This window comes from Cynocephalus volans, chromosome X, assembly GCF_027409185.1.
Source record: "Cynocephalus volans isolate mCynVol1 chromosome X, mCynVol1.pri, whole genome shotgun sequence".
NCBI lineage: Eukaryota > Metazoa > Chordata > Mammalia > Dermoptera > Cynocephalidae > Cynocephalus > Cynocephalus volans.
In genome coordinates, this window is record NC_084478.1 from 13,187,444 (window position 1) to 13,202,778 (window position 15,335).

Consider the following 15,335-nt stretch of genomic DNA (forward strand, 5'->3'; position numbering starts at 1 on the left):
GGTAAAATGGATTGAAGCTGTGCATTTGGACACAGCAAATACCCTCAGACTCTCTACCCGCGCACTCTCAGGAGGATGAGGGGCAGTTTGCAGCCGTAAGTTCCCCACGAAGTCGGTCTGAGCCCCTGCCAGTGCTTCTCATGCTTCTGCTCTCAGTGCTTCTCCATGGCTTCAGCTGGATTACAAGAAAAGTCTGTGGTTTCACTGACCTTTGACTATCTTTTCACTGTTTCGTGTTCCCTTTTGAAGCTACTTGTTTCAGCTGGAAGGACTTTCTGGATTCCATAGAGCCAGGCTATGACCAGCACTCTTCCATTACAGGCCCACGTGGGAACAAGAGAGAACTGCAGGAAGCGATCTTTAAGGCTTAAAGTCCAGGAGACTCCAACTTCACTTGCAAATACTCCGTGGAAACCCCGACAACACTAACAACAGGATCTGTTACTCAATACTTAAGTGCTGTGAATGAGACAATGAATTTCATTCTATTAAAGGATCAAAGATTAAATTCTCTACTATTGACCGGATATTTCCACACAGAAGTGCTATGTGAGGTTACTTTGGATGGGGCTAATTAAACACAGAAACAAATTTTCCATAGCAAGTCAGCATGATCTGACTTAATATATTTTCCCACATTAACTAGAAGTTTCACAGAAACCCACTTGTAGCTATATTTTTATCCAAAATGAAAATTCTTATTAGGGTAAAGGAATGATGGATTCTACCAACTAAAAAAATGGGCAAAGGAGTTGAATAGACATTTCTCAAAGGAAGACATACAGATGGCCAACAGGTATAAGAAAAAATGCTCAGCATCACTAATCATCAGGGAAATGTAAATCCAAACCACTTTAAGGTATCACCTCACCCCAGTCAGACTGGCAATTATAAAAAGACAGAGAATAACAAATGCTGATGAGGATGTGGAGAAAGAGGAACCCTCCTGCACTGTTGGTGGGCATGTAAATTAGTGCAGTGCTTACGGAGAACAGTATGGCCATTCCTCAAACTACAGATAGAACTGCCATAGAATCCAGCAATCTCACAACTGGGGATATATCCAGAGGATTGGAAATCATCAGGTTGAAGGGATACCTGCACTCCCATGTTTATTGTAGCTCTATTTACAACAGCTAGGTGATGGAACCAACCTAAATGTCCATTGATGGATGACTGGATAAGGACATTGTGGTACATATACACAATGGAATACTACTCAGCCATTAAAGAGAATGAAATTCTGCCATTTGCAGCAATGTGGATGATCCTGGAGAAAATTGTTCTAAGTGAAACAACCCAGGTACAGAAAAAGAAATACCACATATTCTCACTCATAACTGGGAGGAATCCATAAATAAACAATTAAAAATAAAGAGAGACAGAGAAAGAGAAAAAGAAACAACCATCACAGTAATACACTGAACTTTTAGAGAGAAAAGGACCGTGGTTAATAGAGGGCGAAAAGGGGAGGGGAGGCAGGGGAGGCTAACAAAGAATTGATTAATGGACCCAAAGAATAATTGTGTATTGTTATGATGAATAAGCTAACTAAACTGATCTAACCATCACACAATGTGCACAATTATTGAAAATCAAACATTTGAGAAATTTAGAAGGGTGCCACACCCATCACAGGCCCTGAGGCCTAGAAGGACTTAGTTATCTTGGAGGACATACCTGGGGCACAGTTGCCCTCAGGATCCTGCTCACTGCATCCCAGCTGCTCCAGCTGGTAAGGCTCCAAGTGTGGTTCATGCCACAGCCCTGGAGAGTAGAGGCCTGAAACCTCGGTGTGTCCACGTTGTGTTAAGTGTGCAGGCCAGCAGGACATGTGAGCAGTGGAGGCGTGGCAGCCTCCACCTAGATTCCAGAGGGTGTATGGAAAAGCCTGGGGGCCCAGACAGAGACCTGCTGCAGGGGCAAAGCCACTGCAGAGGCCATTGATTAGAGCAATGCCGAACAGGAAAGTGGGGTTGGAGCCCTCACGGAGAGCCCCCACCAGGGAAATGTCTAGTAGAGCCAAGGCAGCGGGACTACCATGGAGACCCCAGACTTATGGAGCTACCAGAGTGGAACTCCAGCCTGGAAAAGTTGCAGGCACCAGTGTAGCCCACTGGGCTGCACCTGGCAGAGCTGTGGGAATGAGGCTGCCTAATGCTGTGGGGGCCCAGATGCCCAAATGTGCCCAGAATGCAGGACTTGGAGTCAAAGAACATTATTTTGGGGCTTGAAGACATAATGTCTGCCCTGCTGGGTTTCAGAATTGTTTGGGGCCGGTTTCTCCTTTCTTCCGGCCTATTCCTCCCTTTTGTAATGGAAATGTATACCCAATGTCTGTTCTACCATTGTATCTTGGCAATAGATAAATTTCGTTTTGTTTTTCAGGTTCACAGCTGGAAGGACTTTTGCTTTTGGTCTCAGATGAGACTTTGGACTTTGGACTTTTAAGTTGGTGCTGGAGCATGCTAAGACTTTTGGGACTGTTGGGACAGAATGATTGTATTTTTTATGTGAGAGTGACATGAGTTTTGGGCGGCCAGGTGCAGAACGATGGAGTTTGTATATGTTGTCCCCTCCAAAACTCATGTGACAGTGTTGGAAACTGATTGGGTCATGGCGGCATATCCCTCAGGAATGGATTACTGCTCCCTCTGGGGGAGGAAAGATTAATGAGTGAGTTCTCGCTCTACTGGTTCCTGCAAGAGCTCGTTGTTTGAAAAGACCCGGGCACCTCCTCTTTCCCTCTCTTGCTTCCTGTCTCCATGTGATCTCCTTGTACCTGCCGGCTGCCTGCCACTTTTCCACCAGGAGTAGAAGCAGCCTGAGGCTCATGCCAGATGCAGCTGTCCCAGCACTGTAAGCCAAATAAACCTCTTTCCTTTATAAATTACCCAGTTTCAGGTATTCTGTTATAGCAACACAAAATGCACTAAAACACCCATGGTGCTAGTCTTGCGTGGAGAAATGATTTCTTCACACTCATCATGGTGGGTGCCCTGATTTTGGTTCAGAAACTGATTGATAAGCAAAATAACAGTCTAAAACTAGGAGCAAGAGATGGGCTGGTTGTAAGTGGACCACTGGCATACTCCCAATTTTCACTGGGTTCAAATTTAGTTTCTTTTTCTTTTCCAAGAAAGCAAGTGCAAATGTCTTTATTATGATGCAGTAACACAGCAGAAAAAACTTCGGGAACCAATAAGCAAGGACACTGACTTGCCAACACCCCTTTGCCTTTTGGACTCAAAGCTTCACGTGCTTTCCTAAGTGACAAACATCAGCCTCGAGCAGAAGGGGTGAACGTTTCTCGGTTTGGCATTGGTGTTCCATGTCCTTGTACAAACCACATCAGTTACACCCACCCACATGCCCCCACAGCAGTTAGTAAACTCATTAAGAAACACAGCTTGAAATGCATACAGGGTTAAAGCTATAAAATACCTACTCACTGTTTTGTTTTTAAAAAAGGATTCATCCTTCTTGCCCTCCTTTCAAATAAAGCTTTTGTTTCAGCTGCCCCCAGTGCATGCACGATCTTTTCCTGGGATAATAATGTATCATTTATTTATTTATTTTAAAATAATACAGTCAGTGTTTTTCTCAAAATAATTGCCACCTTGTTGCTAATTAAACATGATGGATTCGGGGTCCCGGTTTGCCATCTGGGCCATATGTCTCAGCACGTCCTTTTTTGTGATGATGCCCAGAAATCTTCTGCAGAAGAAACAAAATAGAGAAAAAAGGTCAGCCTTGCAATATTGACTCAACCCTGTCCCTAAACCCCAGTGCCTTTCCACCTGGGTGCAGTGATAGACAATGTTTCCGAGCCTCCTTTGCAGTTGGGCAGCCCAATGCAGTGAGCTCTGGCCGATGGCCTGTTGCTTTAGATGACAGACACCACTCCCAGGTCTCTGCACATTTCCCCACTCTCTCTCCTCATCTGGCAGTCAGAGGCAGAGGAGCTAGTGAAGGACTCTGAGTAACAGAAGACTGACATGGGAGCCACCAGATTCAAAGACCTGGATCCCTGAATGACTGTGTGGTCTACAGCCCACGCCCGCTGTATCCCACACTGGATGAGATGTGTATGAAAAATAAACCTTTATTATTTTAAGCCACTGAGATTGCAAGCTTGTTTATTATGGCAGCAAACCTACAATGACTAAAATACTCTCTTAAATTTCAAGACTATAGTCAATTAAAAAAGGGCTTACAAAAGCCATTGTCAGAAACTCGATCACACCACAGAAATTTCAAGCATAAGGTATTTTAAGTATAAAGAATTTTAAATATAAGATAAAAATTGATTCTATTTTTGATCCTATCTTACTGGAGGGGTAAAGTTTGACATTCCTCTCTGACCATATCTGTAGATTAAATTGCCTCCCCTTTCAAAATTCCATTGTTTTCAACTTATAAAAACAAGGTCCAAGGTCAAGGGTTCAGATCCCCATACTGGCCAGCAACCAAAAAAAAAAAAAAGTTAACATCCAAAAATATATATATATGTAATAACAGCAAGGTCAGTCAAGGGTTTGGATTCCCATTCTGGCGAGCTGCCAAAAAAACCCAAAAAACAAACATCAATGCCCCTTATCAAGGTTCTTTGCATAGGTCCTCCTAGACTATACATTACAGAACTCCAAGAAACACTGTTCACAAATACTACAGTGTAAACAGTGCTTCCTGTGGATTGATTTGTGTCCCACAAAGTCCCATGTATTAGAAACTTAATCCTCATTGTGACAGTGTTAAGAGGGTAGGAAATCCTATTATGGTCATTGAAAGATGGGACCTTTGGGAGGTGATTAGATTGTGAGGACCATGCCCTAGTGAATGTATTAATCTGTTGATCGTTTAAGGATGATCATCGGCATGGTCCTGACGGCTTTAAAAGGAGAGCCAGTGAGGAGCTTAGTCTCTCTCTTACTCCTGCCATATCCACCATGTCATATCTTGCTTTGCAGTAGAGTCACCACCAAGAACAATGTCCTCACCAGATGTGTTCCCTGGACTTTGGACTTCCCAGCCTCCCAAATGGTAAGCAATAAATATTGTTTCTTTTATAAATTATTCAGTCTCGGGTATTTCTGTCATAAGCAACAGAAACGGACTAAAAGAGAGCGAGCGCCCGACCTGGCACAGCACTGTGAGTGATCCCTGGCACAGCTCTGTTCGGGGGGTGGTTGCCCACGCGGCTCCCCGACTGCACCACCAGGCCACTCACTGCCCCGGTGCTGCCTCCATTTTCCCAGGTGCGGGCAGCTCCGCCCTGCTCGGCCATCACTGAGCCCATTTGCTTGGCCTGGCACAGGGCTTTCCGGACCCTGCGGGCGGCTTCCTCTCCCACTCCCTCCACGGTTCTCTGGCAGGGCTGGGGGTGTGGGGCGTCCCGACCAGTTTTGGGAGGGCTAGGAAGTACGGGCGGGCCGACTGTCACTCCACCACACCCTGGACTCCGGCCCCGGTAAACTTCCTGTTACTGGGAGGCAGATACCATCTCTGCGACCACCAGTTTGGAAAAAAGCCTAACGAATTTCTGGTTGGGAATAGTGTGGTAGGAGAGTTCCCAGGTCCGCTTGAACCTGCCGGAGAGCAGGCTGCAGGCGGGCACTAGACTCGGTTTATACCGGGGGGATACAAAGGTGAACAAGACCCGAGAAAGATCTACACAGTGTTACAAAGGCACCCAGAGAGACCGGTCGTCTGTGCCTAGCAGAAACCTGGTAGACTTCCTGGGCGAGGCGGTGCTGAGCAGGGTCTTGAAGGCCCAGCTGATAGACGAGGGGTGCAGTAGACACGCCCCAACCCAGCACAGTGTGCACAGAGGGGGGAGACGTGCGGCCAGGGAGGCGGAGACTCGACAGAAACCACACACCCGGTGGGGTCGCCACTGCACGATCTAACAGCCTGGGCCAGAGCACACGGAACGGGGAGAAGTCCTGTACAGAAAGTGAAAGCTCAACAGAGATCACACACCCTGTGGTACGTGATCCACCAGCCCAGCAGAGTACAAGCTGACCAGAAAGGTGGATCCCCGGAGAAGCCCAAGACCCGAGGCAACCACACACACAAGACACTAGAGGCCAACTGAGCAGTCACGGCGGGAGCCATACCAAATTGGCAACAACAGCAACATCCTAGTTAGTCATTAGTCTTAAACCGGTGGACTGTGAAACCCCCTGCCACAATGAATAAACACCAAAAAAAAGACACCAGAAATACAAAAAATCAAGAAAGTACACCACCAAAAGTTAATAAATCTCATACTCTAGATCCTATAGAACAAGAAGCCCTTGAAATAACTGACAAGGAATTTCGAGTGATAATTCTAAAGAAACTGAATGAGATACAAGAAAACTCAGCTAGACATCATGATGAAATGAGGAAAAGTATACAGGATCTGAAAGAGGAAATATACAAGGAAATCAATGTCCTGAAAAAAAATGTAGCAGAACTTGCTGAACTGAAGAAGTTATTCAACGAAATAAAAAACACAACGGAGAGTTTAACCAGCAGGCTTGTCGAAGTTGAAGAGAGAACCTCTGAACTTGAAGATGGGCTGTTTGAAATAACACAAGCAGACAAAAAGAAAGAAAAAAGAATCAAGAACATGGAAGAAAATCTGAGAGAGATATCAGACAACCTCAAGCGCTCAAATATCCGAGTCATGGGTATTCCAGAAGGGGAGGAAAATGGAGATTCCATTGAAAACATATTCAACAAAATAGTGGCAGAAAACTTCCCAGGTATAGGAAAAATCACAGATCTTCAGATCCAGGAAGCTCAACGATCTCCAAACGTATTCAACCCAAAAAGGCCTTCTCCAAGACATGTCATAGTCAAATTGGCAAAACTCAGAGACAAAGAGAGAATCTTAAAAGCTGCAAGAGAGAAGCGTCAAATCACCTATAAGGGAGCCCCAATCAGGTTAACATCAGACTTTTCATCACAAACCCTAAAAGCTAGAAAGGAATGGGATGATATTTTCAAAATACTAAAAGACAAAGATTGCCAACCAAGAATACTCTACCCTGCAAGGCTATCCTTCCGAAATGAGGGGCAAATAGTATATTTCTCAGACAAACAAAAACTGCGGGAGTTCACTACCACAAGACCACCCTTACAAGAAATCCTCAAGGGAGTACTGGGTTTGGTTCCTGAAAAATAACTACCACTGCCACAAAAACCTAAGAAAAATCTAAACCCGCTAGTACAATAAAAATGGCATTCATGAAGAGAAAACAAGCTAACAAAAACACTATCTACAACCTAAGGAACCAACAAACAAAGAAACCAAACAGTAAATCAGAAAGCAAGGAACAAAAGACACCTAAGACAACCAAACAACCAATAAAATGCTAAGAATAAATCAACACCTTTCAATAACAACTCTTAATGTTAAAGGCTTAAATTCCCCAATTAAAAGACACAGACTGGCTGACTGGATCAAAAAGCAGGACCCAACTATATGCTGCCTACAAGAGACCCACCTCACCCATAAAGATTCACACAGACTAAGAGTGAAAGGATGGAAAAAGATTTACCATGCAAACAGAAAAGAAAAACGAGCTGGAGTGGCTATTCTTATATCTGACAAAATAGACTTTAAACTAAAAACCATAAAAAGAGACAATGAGGGACACTACTTAATGATAAAAGGACTGATCCATCAAGAAGACATAACAATCATAAATATGTACGCACCCAATGTTGGAGCAGCCAGATTTATAAAACAAACTCTATTAGACCTAAAGAAGGAAATAGACACTAATACCATAATAGCAGGGGACCTGAACACTCCACTGTCAATATTAGACAGATCATCTAGGCAAAGAATCAGTAGAGAAACACAAGATCTAAACAAGACTCTAGACCAATTGGAATTGGCAGATATCTACAGAACATTCCACCCAACAACCTCAGAATATTCATTCTTCTCATCAGCACATGGATCATTCTCCAAGATAGATCACATATTAGGTCACAAATCAAGTCTCAATAAATTCAAAAAAATTGGAATTATCCCATGTATCTTCTCAGACCACAATGGATTAAAACTAGAAATTAATAACAAGCGAAACTCTGGAAACTATACAAACACATGGAAATTAAACAGCATTCTACTTAATGACATATGGGTCCAAGAAGAAATCAAGCAGGAAATCAAAAAGTTTATTGAAACTAATGAAAACAATGATACATCATACCAAAACCTGTGGGATACTGCAAAAGCAGTATTGAGGGGAAAATTTATTGCATTAAATGCTCACTTCAGAAGAATGGAAAGATGGCAAGTGAACAACCTAACACTTCACCTTAAAGAACTAGAAAAACAAGAACAATCCAATCCTAAAGTTAGCAGACGGAGAGAAATCATTAAGATCAGAGCAGAACTAAATGAAATTGAAAACCAAAAAACAATTCAAAAGATCAACGAATCAAAAAGTTGGTTTTTTGAAAAGATAAATAAAATTGACAAACCATTAGCATGGCTAACAAAAAAAAGAAGAGAGAAGACTCAAATAACAAAAATTAGGAATGAAAAAGGCGATATTACAACTGATTCATCTGAAATACAAGGAATCATTCGAGACTACTATAAACAACTATACGCCAACAAATTTGAAAATCTGGAGGAAATGGATAAATTTCTGGACACACACAAGCTCCCAAAACTGAACCGTGAAGACGTAGAAAATTTGAACAGACCAATAACAATAAAGGAGATTGAAGCTGTTATCAGAAGGCTCCCAACAAAGAAAAGCCCAGGACCAGATGGATTCACAGCAGAATTTTACCAAACATTCAAAGAGGAATTGACACCGATTCTTTACAAACTATTCCAAAAGATTGAAACGGACGCAAATCTCCCAAACTCATTCTATGAAGCAAACATCATCCTGATACCAAAACCAGGTAAAGATATAACCAAAAAAGAAAACTACAGGCCGATATCCTTGATGAATATAGATGCAAAAATCCTCACTAAAATACTAGCAAACAGAATACAGCAACACATACGAAAAATTATTCATCATGATCAAGTGGGATTCATCCCAGGGATGCAAGGTTGGTTCAACATACGCAAATCAATAAATGTGATACACCATATTAATAAACTCAAACACCAGGACCATATGATCATCTCTATAGATGCTGAAAAAGCATTTGATAAAGTTCAGCACTCATTCATGACAAAGACCCTCTATAAGTTAGGTATAGAGGGAAAGTATCTCAACATAATTAAAGCCATATATGACAAACCCACTGCCAATATCATCCTGAATGGGGAAAAGCTGAAAGCTTTTCCTTTAAGAACAGGCACTAGACAAGGATGCCCACTCTCACCACTCCTATTCAACATAGTGTTGGAAGTACTAGCCAGAGCAATCAGAGAAGAGAAGGAAATAAAGGGCATCCAGATTGGAAAAGATGAAGTCAAACTGTCCCTGTTTGCAGATGACATGATCCTATATATCGAACAGCCTAAAACCTCTACAAAAAAACTCTTGGAATTGATAAATGATTTCAGCACAGTAGCAGGATACAAAATCAACACACAAAAATCAGTAGCATTTCTTTTCTCCAATAGTGAACATGCAGAAAGAGAAATCAAGAAAGCCTGCCCATTTACAATAGCCACCAAAAAAATAAAATACTTAGGAATTGAGTTAACCAAGGAGGTGAAAAATCTCTATAATGAGAACTACAAACCACTGCTGAGAGAAATTAGAGAGGATACAAGAAGATGGAAAGATATTCCATGCTCTTGGATTGGAAGAATCAACATAGTGAAAATGTCCATACTACCCAAAGTGATATACAAATTCAATGCAATCCCCATCAAAATTCCAAAGACATTTTTCTCAGAAATGGAAAAAACTATTCAGACATTTATATGGAACAATAAAAGACCACGAATAGCCAAAGCAATGCTCAGCAAAAAAAATAAAGCTGGAGGCATAACACTACCTGACTTTAAGCTATACTACAAAGCTATAATAACCAAAACAGTATGGTACTGGCATAAAAACAGACACACTGACCAATGGAATAGAATAGAGAATCCAGAAATCAACCCACACACTTACTGCCATCTGATCTTTGACAAAGGCACCAAGCCTATTCACTGGGGAAGGGACTGCCTCTTCAGCAAGTGGTGCTGGGATAACTGGATATCGATATGCAGGAGAATGAAACTAGATCCATACCTCTCACCGTATACTAAAATCAACTCAAAATGGATTAAGGATTTAAATATACACCCTGAGACAATAAAACTTCTTAAAGAAAACATAGGGGAAACACTTCAGGAAATAGGACTGGGCACAGACTTCATGAATACGACCCCAAAAGCATGGGCAACCAAAGGAAAAATAAACAAATGGGATTATATCAAACTAAACAGCTTCTGCACAGCAAAAGAAACAATTAAAAGAGTTAAAAGACAACCAACAGAGTGGGAGAAAATATTTGCAAAATATACATCTGACAAAGGATTAATATCCAGAATATATAAGGAACTCAAACAACTTTACAAGAAGAAAACAAGCAACCCAATTAAAAAATGGGCAAAAGAGCTAAGTAGGCATTTCTCTAAGGAAGATATCCAAATGGCCAACAGACATATGAAAAAATGCTCAACATCACTCAGCATCCGGGAAATGCAAATCAAAACCACATTGAGATACCATCTAACCCCAGTTAGGATGGCTAAAATCCAAAAGACTATGAACGATAAATGCTGGCGAGGCTGCGGAGAAAAAGGAACTCTCATACATTGTTGGTGGGACTGCAAAATGGTGCAGCCTCTATGGAAAATGGTATGGAGGTTCCTTAAACAATTGCAAATAGATCTACCATACGACCCAGCCATCCCACTGTTGGGAATATACCCAGAGGAATGGAAATCATCAAGTCGAAGGTATACCTGTTCCCCAATGTTCATCGCAGCACTCTTTACAATAGCCAAGAGTTGGAACCAGCCCAAATGCCCATCATCAGATGAGTGGATACGGAAAATGTGGTACATCTACACAATGGAATACTACTCAGCTATAAAAACGAATGAAATACTGCCATTTGCAACAACATGGATGGACCTTGAGAGAATTATATTAAGTGAAACAAGTCAGGCACAGAAAGAGAAATACCACATGTTCTCACTTATTGGAGGGAGCTAAACATTAATATATAAATTCACACACACACATACACACACACACACACAAATCGGGGGGTGGAGGGAAGAAGATATAACAACCACAATTACTTGAAGTTGATACAACAAGCAAACAGAAAGGACATTGTTGGGGGGGAGGGGGGGGAGGGAGAAGGGAGGGAGGTTTTGGTGATGGGGAGCATTAATCAGCTACAATGTATATCGACAAAATAAAATTTAAAAAAAAAAAAAAATTTAATAAAAAAAAAAAAAAATCAATATTGTTGAACGAATAAATGAATATCACATTTCTATAAAAAAAAAAAAAAGAAAATTTGAACAGACCAATAACAATAAAGGAGATTGAAGCTGTTATCAGAAGGCTCCCAACAAAGAAAAGCCCAGGACCAGATGGATTGACAGCAGAATTTTACCAAACATTCAAAGAGGAATTGACACCGATTCTTTACAAACTATTCCAAAAGATTGAAACGGACGCAAATCTCCCAAACTCATTCTATGAAGCAAACATCATCCTGATACCAAAACCAGGTAAAGATATAACCAAAAAAGAAAACTACAGGCCGATATCCTTGATGAATATAGATGCAAAAATCCTCACTAAAATACTAGCAAACAGAATACAGCAACACATACGAAAAATTATTCATCACAATCAAGTGGGATTCATCCCAGGGATGCAAGGTTGGTTCAACATACGCAAATCAATAAATGTGATACACCATATTAATAAACTCAAACACAAGGACCATATGATCATCTCTATAGATGCTGAAAAAGCATTTGATAAAGTTCAGCACTCATTCATGACAAAGACCCTCTATAAGTTAGGTATAGAGGGAAAGTATCTCAACATAATTAAAGCCATATATGCCAAACCCACTGCCAATATCATCCTGAATGGGGAAAAGCTGAAAGCTTTTCCTTTAAGAACAGGCACTAGACAAGGATGCCCACTCTCACCACTCCTATTCAACATAGTGTTGGAAGTACTAGCCAGAGCAATCAGAGAAGAGAAGGAAATAAAGGGCATCCAGATTGGAAAAGATGAAGTCAAACTGTCCCTGTTTGCAGATGACATGATCCTATATATCGAACAGCCTAAAACCTCTACAAAAAAACTCTTGGAATTGATAAATGATTTCAGCACAGTAGCAGGATACAAAATCAACACACAAAAATCAGTAGCATTTCTTTTCTCCAATAGTGAACATGCAGAAGGAGAAATCAAGAAAGCCTGCCCATTTACAATAGCCACCAAAAAAATAAAATACTTAGGAATTGAGTTAACCAAGGAGGTGAAAAATCTCTATCATGAGAACTACAAACCACTGCTGAGAGAAATTAGAGAGGATACAAGAAGATGGAAAGATATTCCATGCTCTTGGATTGGAAGAATCAACATAGTGAAAATGTCCATACTACCCAAAGTGATATACAAATTCAATGCAATCCCCATCAAAATTCCAAAGACATTTTTCTCAGAAATGGAAAAAACTATTCAGACATTTATATGGAACAATAAAAGACCACGAATAGCCAAAGCAATGCTCAGCAAAAAAAATAAAGCTGGAGGCATAACACTACCTGACTTTAAGCTATACTACAAAGCTATAATAACCAAAACAGTATGGTACTGGCATAAAAACAGACACACTGACCAATGGAATAGAATAGAGAATCCAGAAATCAACCCACACACTTACTTCCATCTGATCTTTGACAAAGGCACCAAGCCTATTCACTGGGGAAGGGACTGCCTCTTCAGCAAGTGGTGCTGGGATAACTGGATATCGATATGCAGGAGAATGAAACTAGATCCATACCTCTCACCGTATACTAAAATCAACTCAAAATGGATTAAGGATTTAAATATACACCCTGAGACAATAAAACTTCTTAAAGAAAACATAGGGGAAACACTTCAGGAAATAGGACTGGGCACAGACTTCATGAATACGACCCCAAAAGCACGGGCAACCAAAGGAAAAATAAACAAATGGGATTATATCAAACTAAACAGCTTCTGCACAGCAAAAGAAACAATTAAAAGAGTTAAAAGACAACCAACAGAGTGGGAGAAAATATTTGCAAAATATACATCTGACAAAGGATTAATATCCAGAATATATAAGGAACTCAAACAACTTTACAAGAAGAAAACAAGCAACCCAATTAAAAAATGGGCAAAAGAGCTAAGGAGGCATTTCTCTAAGGAAGATATCCAAATGGCCAGCAGACATATGAAAAAATGCTCAACATCACTCAGCATCCGGGAAATGCAAATCAAAACCACATTGAGATACCATCTAACCCCAGTTAGGATGGCTAAAATCCAAAAGACTATGAACGATAAATGCTGGCGAGGCTGCGGAGAAAAAGGAACTCTCATGCATTGTTGGTGGGACTGCAAAATGGTGCAGCCTCTATGGAAAATGGTATGGAGGTTCCTTAAACAATTGCAGATAGATCTACCATACGACCCAGCCATCCCACTGTTGGGAATATACCCAGAGGAATGGAAATCATCAAGTCGAAGGTATACCTGTTCCCCAATGTTTATCGCAGCACTCTTTACAATAGCCAAGAGTTGGAACCAGCCCAAATGCCCATCATCAGATGAGTGGATACGGAAAATGTGGTACATCTACACAATGGAATACTACTCAGCTATAAAAACGAATGAAATACTGCCATTTGCAACAACATGGATGGACCTCGAGAGAATTATATTAAGTGAAACAAGTCAGGCACAGAAAGAGAAATACCACATGTTCTCACTTATTGGTGGGAGCTAAAAATTAATATATAAATTCACACACACACATACACACATACACACACAAACCGGGGGGGGGGGGAAGAAGATATAACAACCACAATTATTTGAAGTTGATACAACAAACAAACAGAAAGGACATGGTTGGGGGGAGGGGGGAGGGAGAAGGGAGGGAGGTTTTGGTGATGGGGAGCATTAATCAGCTACAATGTATATCGACAAAATAAAATTTAAAAAAAAAATAAATAAAAAAAAAAAAAAAGGAAACGGACTAAAAGAGTGCCCCTTGGATTGTGCAGTGAACATCTGCACAACTGTTCACAGAAACCCTCACTTCATCATTTTATTGAATACTTAGATGACCACCTGTGGGAATAAATCATGCCCTCTGGGTAAAACGGAAGGTTTGAAAGAAGGGGACATGCACGACTTCTTTGCGAAAAAAGTTCCATTGCCAAATAAGTTTACAAAATACTGATCACTATATCTCCATCTTACCCAAGAAGAGGGAAATGGGAAGAAAACTATGGCAGTCTCACACGGGAATAATGTATAGCTATTAAAATAACAGGTTTCTACTCTGTGTTTATGTATAATGATGCCATACCAAAAACAACAACAATCAGAAAACACCACTGTAATACACTGCTGTTTATTTAATTAAAGCCAAATTAGCCAAACACATCTCTTACTAATAGATAGTGAATAAGAAGAGGGCATGCAGGTATTCAAATCAGTTACATTTGGTGAAATGGACACTGATCAGTGAAACTATCAGACCAGAATTCTAACTTTTTTATCTCTGACCACACTGCACCTTAAACATCCTTGAAAAATGTCATTTATTTCTTGCGTTAGTTTCCCCATCTATCACACCCGGGGAGACAGCAAATATGCCCCTTTCCCTCCATCTCACAGGAACATCTTCAGGAAAGAGAAAAATAGCAAAAGGGGCCTTTAAAAGCATTCTAAACAAAAATAATAATGATGACATGGATTACAAAAACACGGAAAGAAAATGTCATGACTCTATAGTGATGAAAACAAACAAACAAAACACTGGAGAGGAACACTTGATAAATCTAGGAAGCAGAATAGAATTAGATAGTCAGCATTTTGCAAGCCCCAATGTAATAATTAGTTTAGTCAATAATTATCAATGGATAGCAAAGCCATTGGGTAAATGTTGCTTGAAAACAGAAAATTCACATGGTCTCAAGTACTGTTCTACTGATTATGTGCAAGGATCACAATGTCCCTTTACAACAGAAGACTCTGATCATCACCACTTCATCCAGGTGATGAGCTTAACATCAACCAAGTCAGAAAAGGTGATTTTACAGCATCACCTGTGTTGGAATGCTGCCA

The 15,335-nt window shown here is 40.7% G+C and overlaps 1 protein-coding gene across 1 annotated transcript in view; it reads right to left on the minus strand.

Annotated features, from left to right (window-relative positions):
- Nucleotides 1–3,626: 3,626 nt before the first annotated feature.
- The window catches only part of LOC134366937 (H(+)/Cl(-) exchange transporter 4-like), a 59,968-nt gene continuing 48,259 nt past the window's right edge, over nt 3,627–15,335 (minus strand). Inside the window, exon 11 of the mRNA XM_063083510.1 lies at nt 3,627–3,717. Coding sequence (XP_062939580.1) covers nt 3,627–3,717 — 91 coding nt within the window. The remainder of the gene's footprint in view (nt 3,718–15,335) is intronic.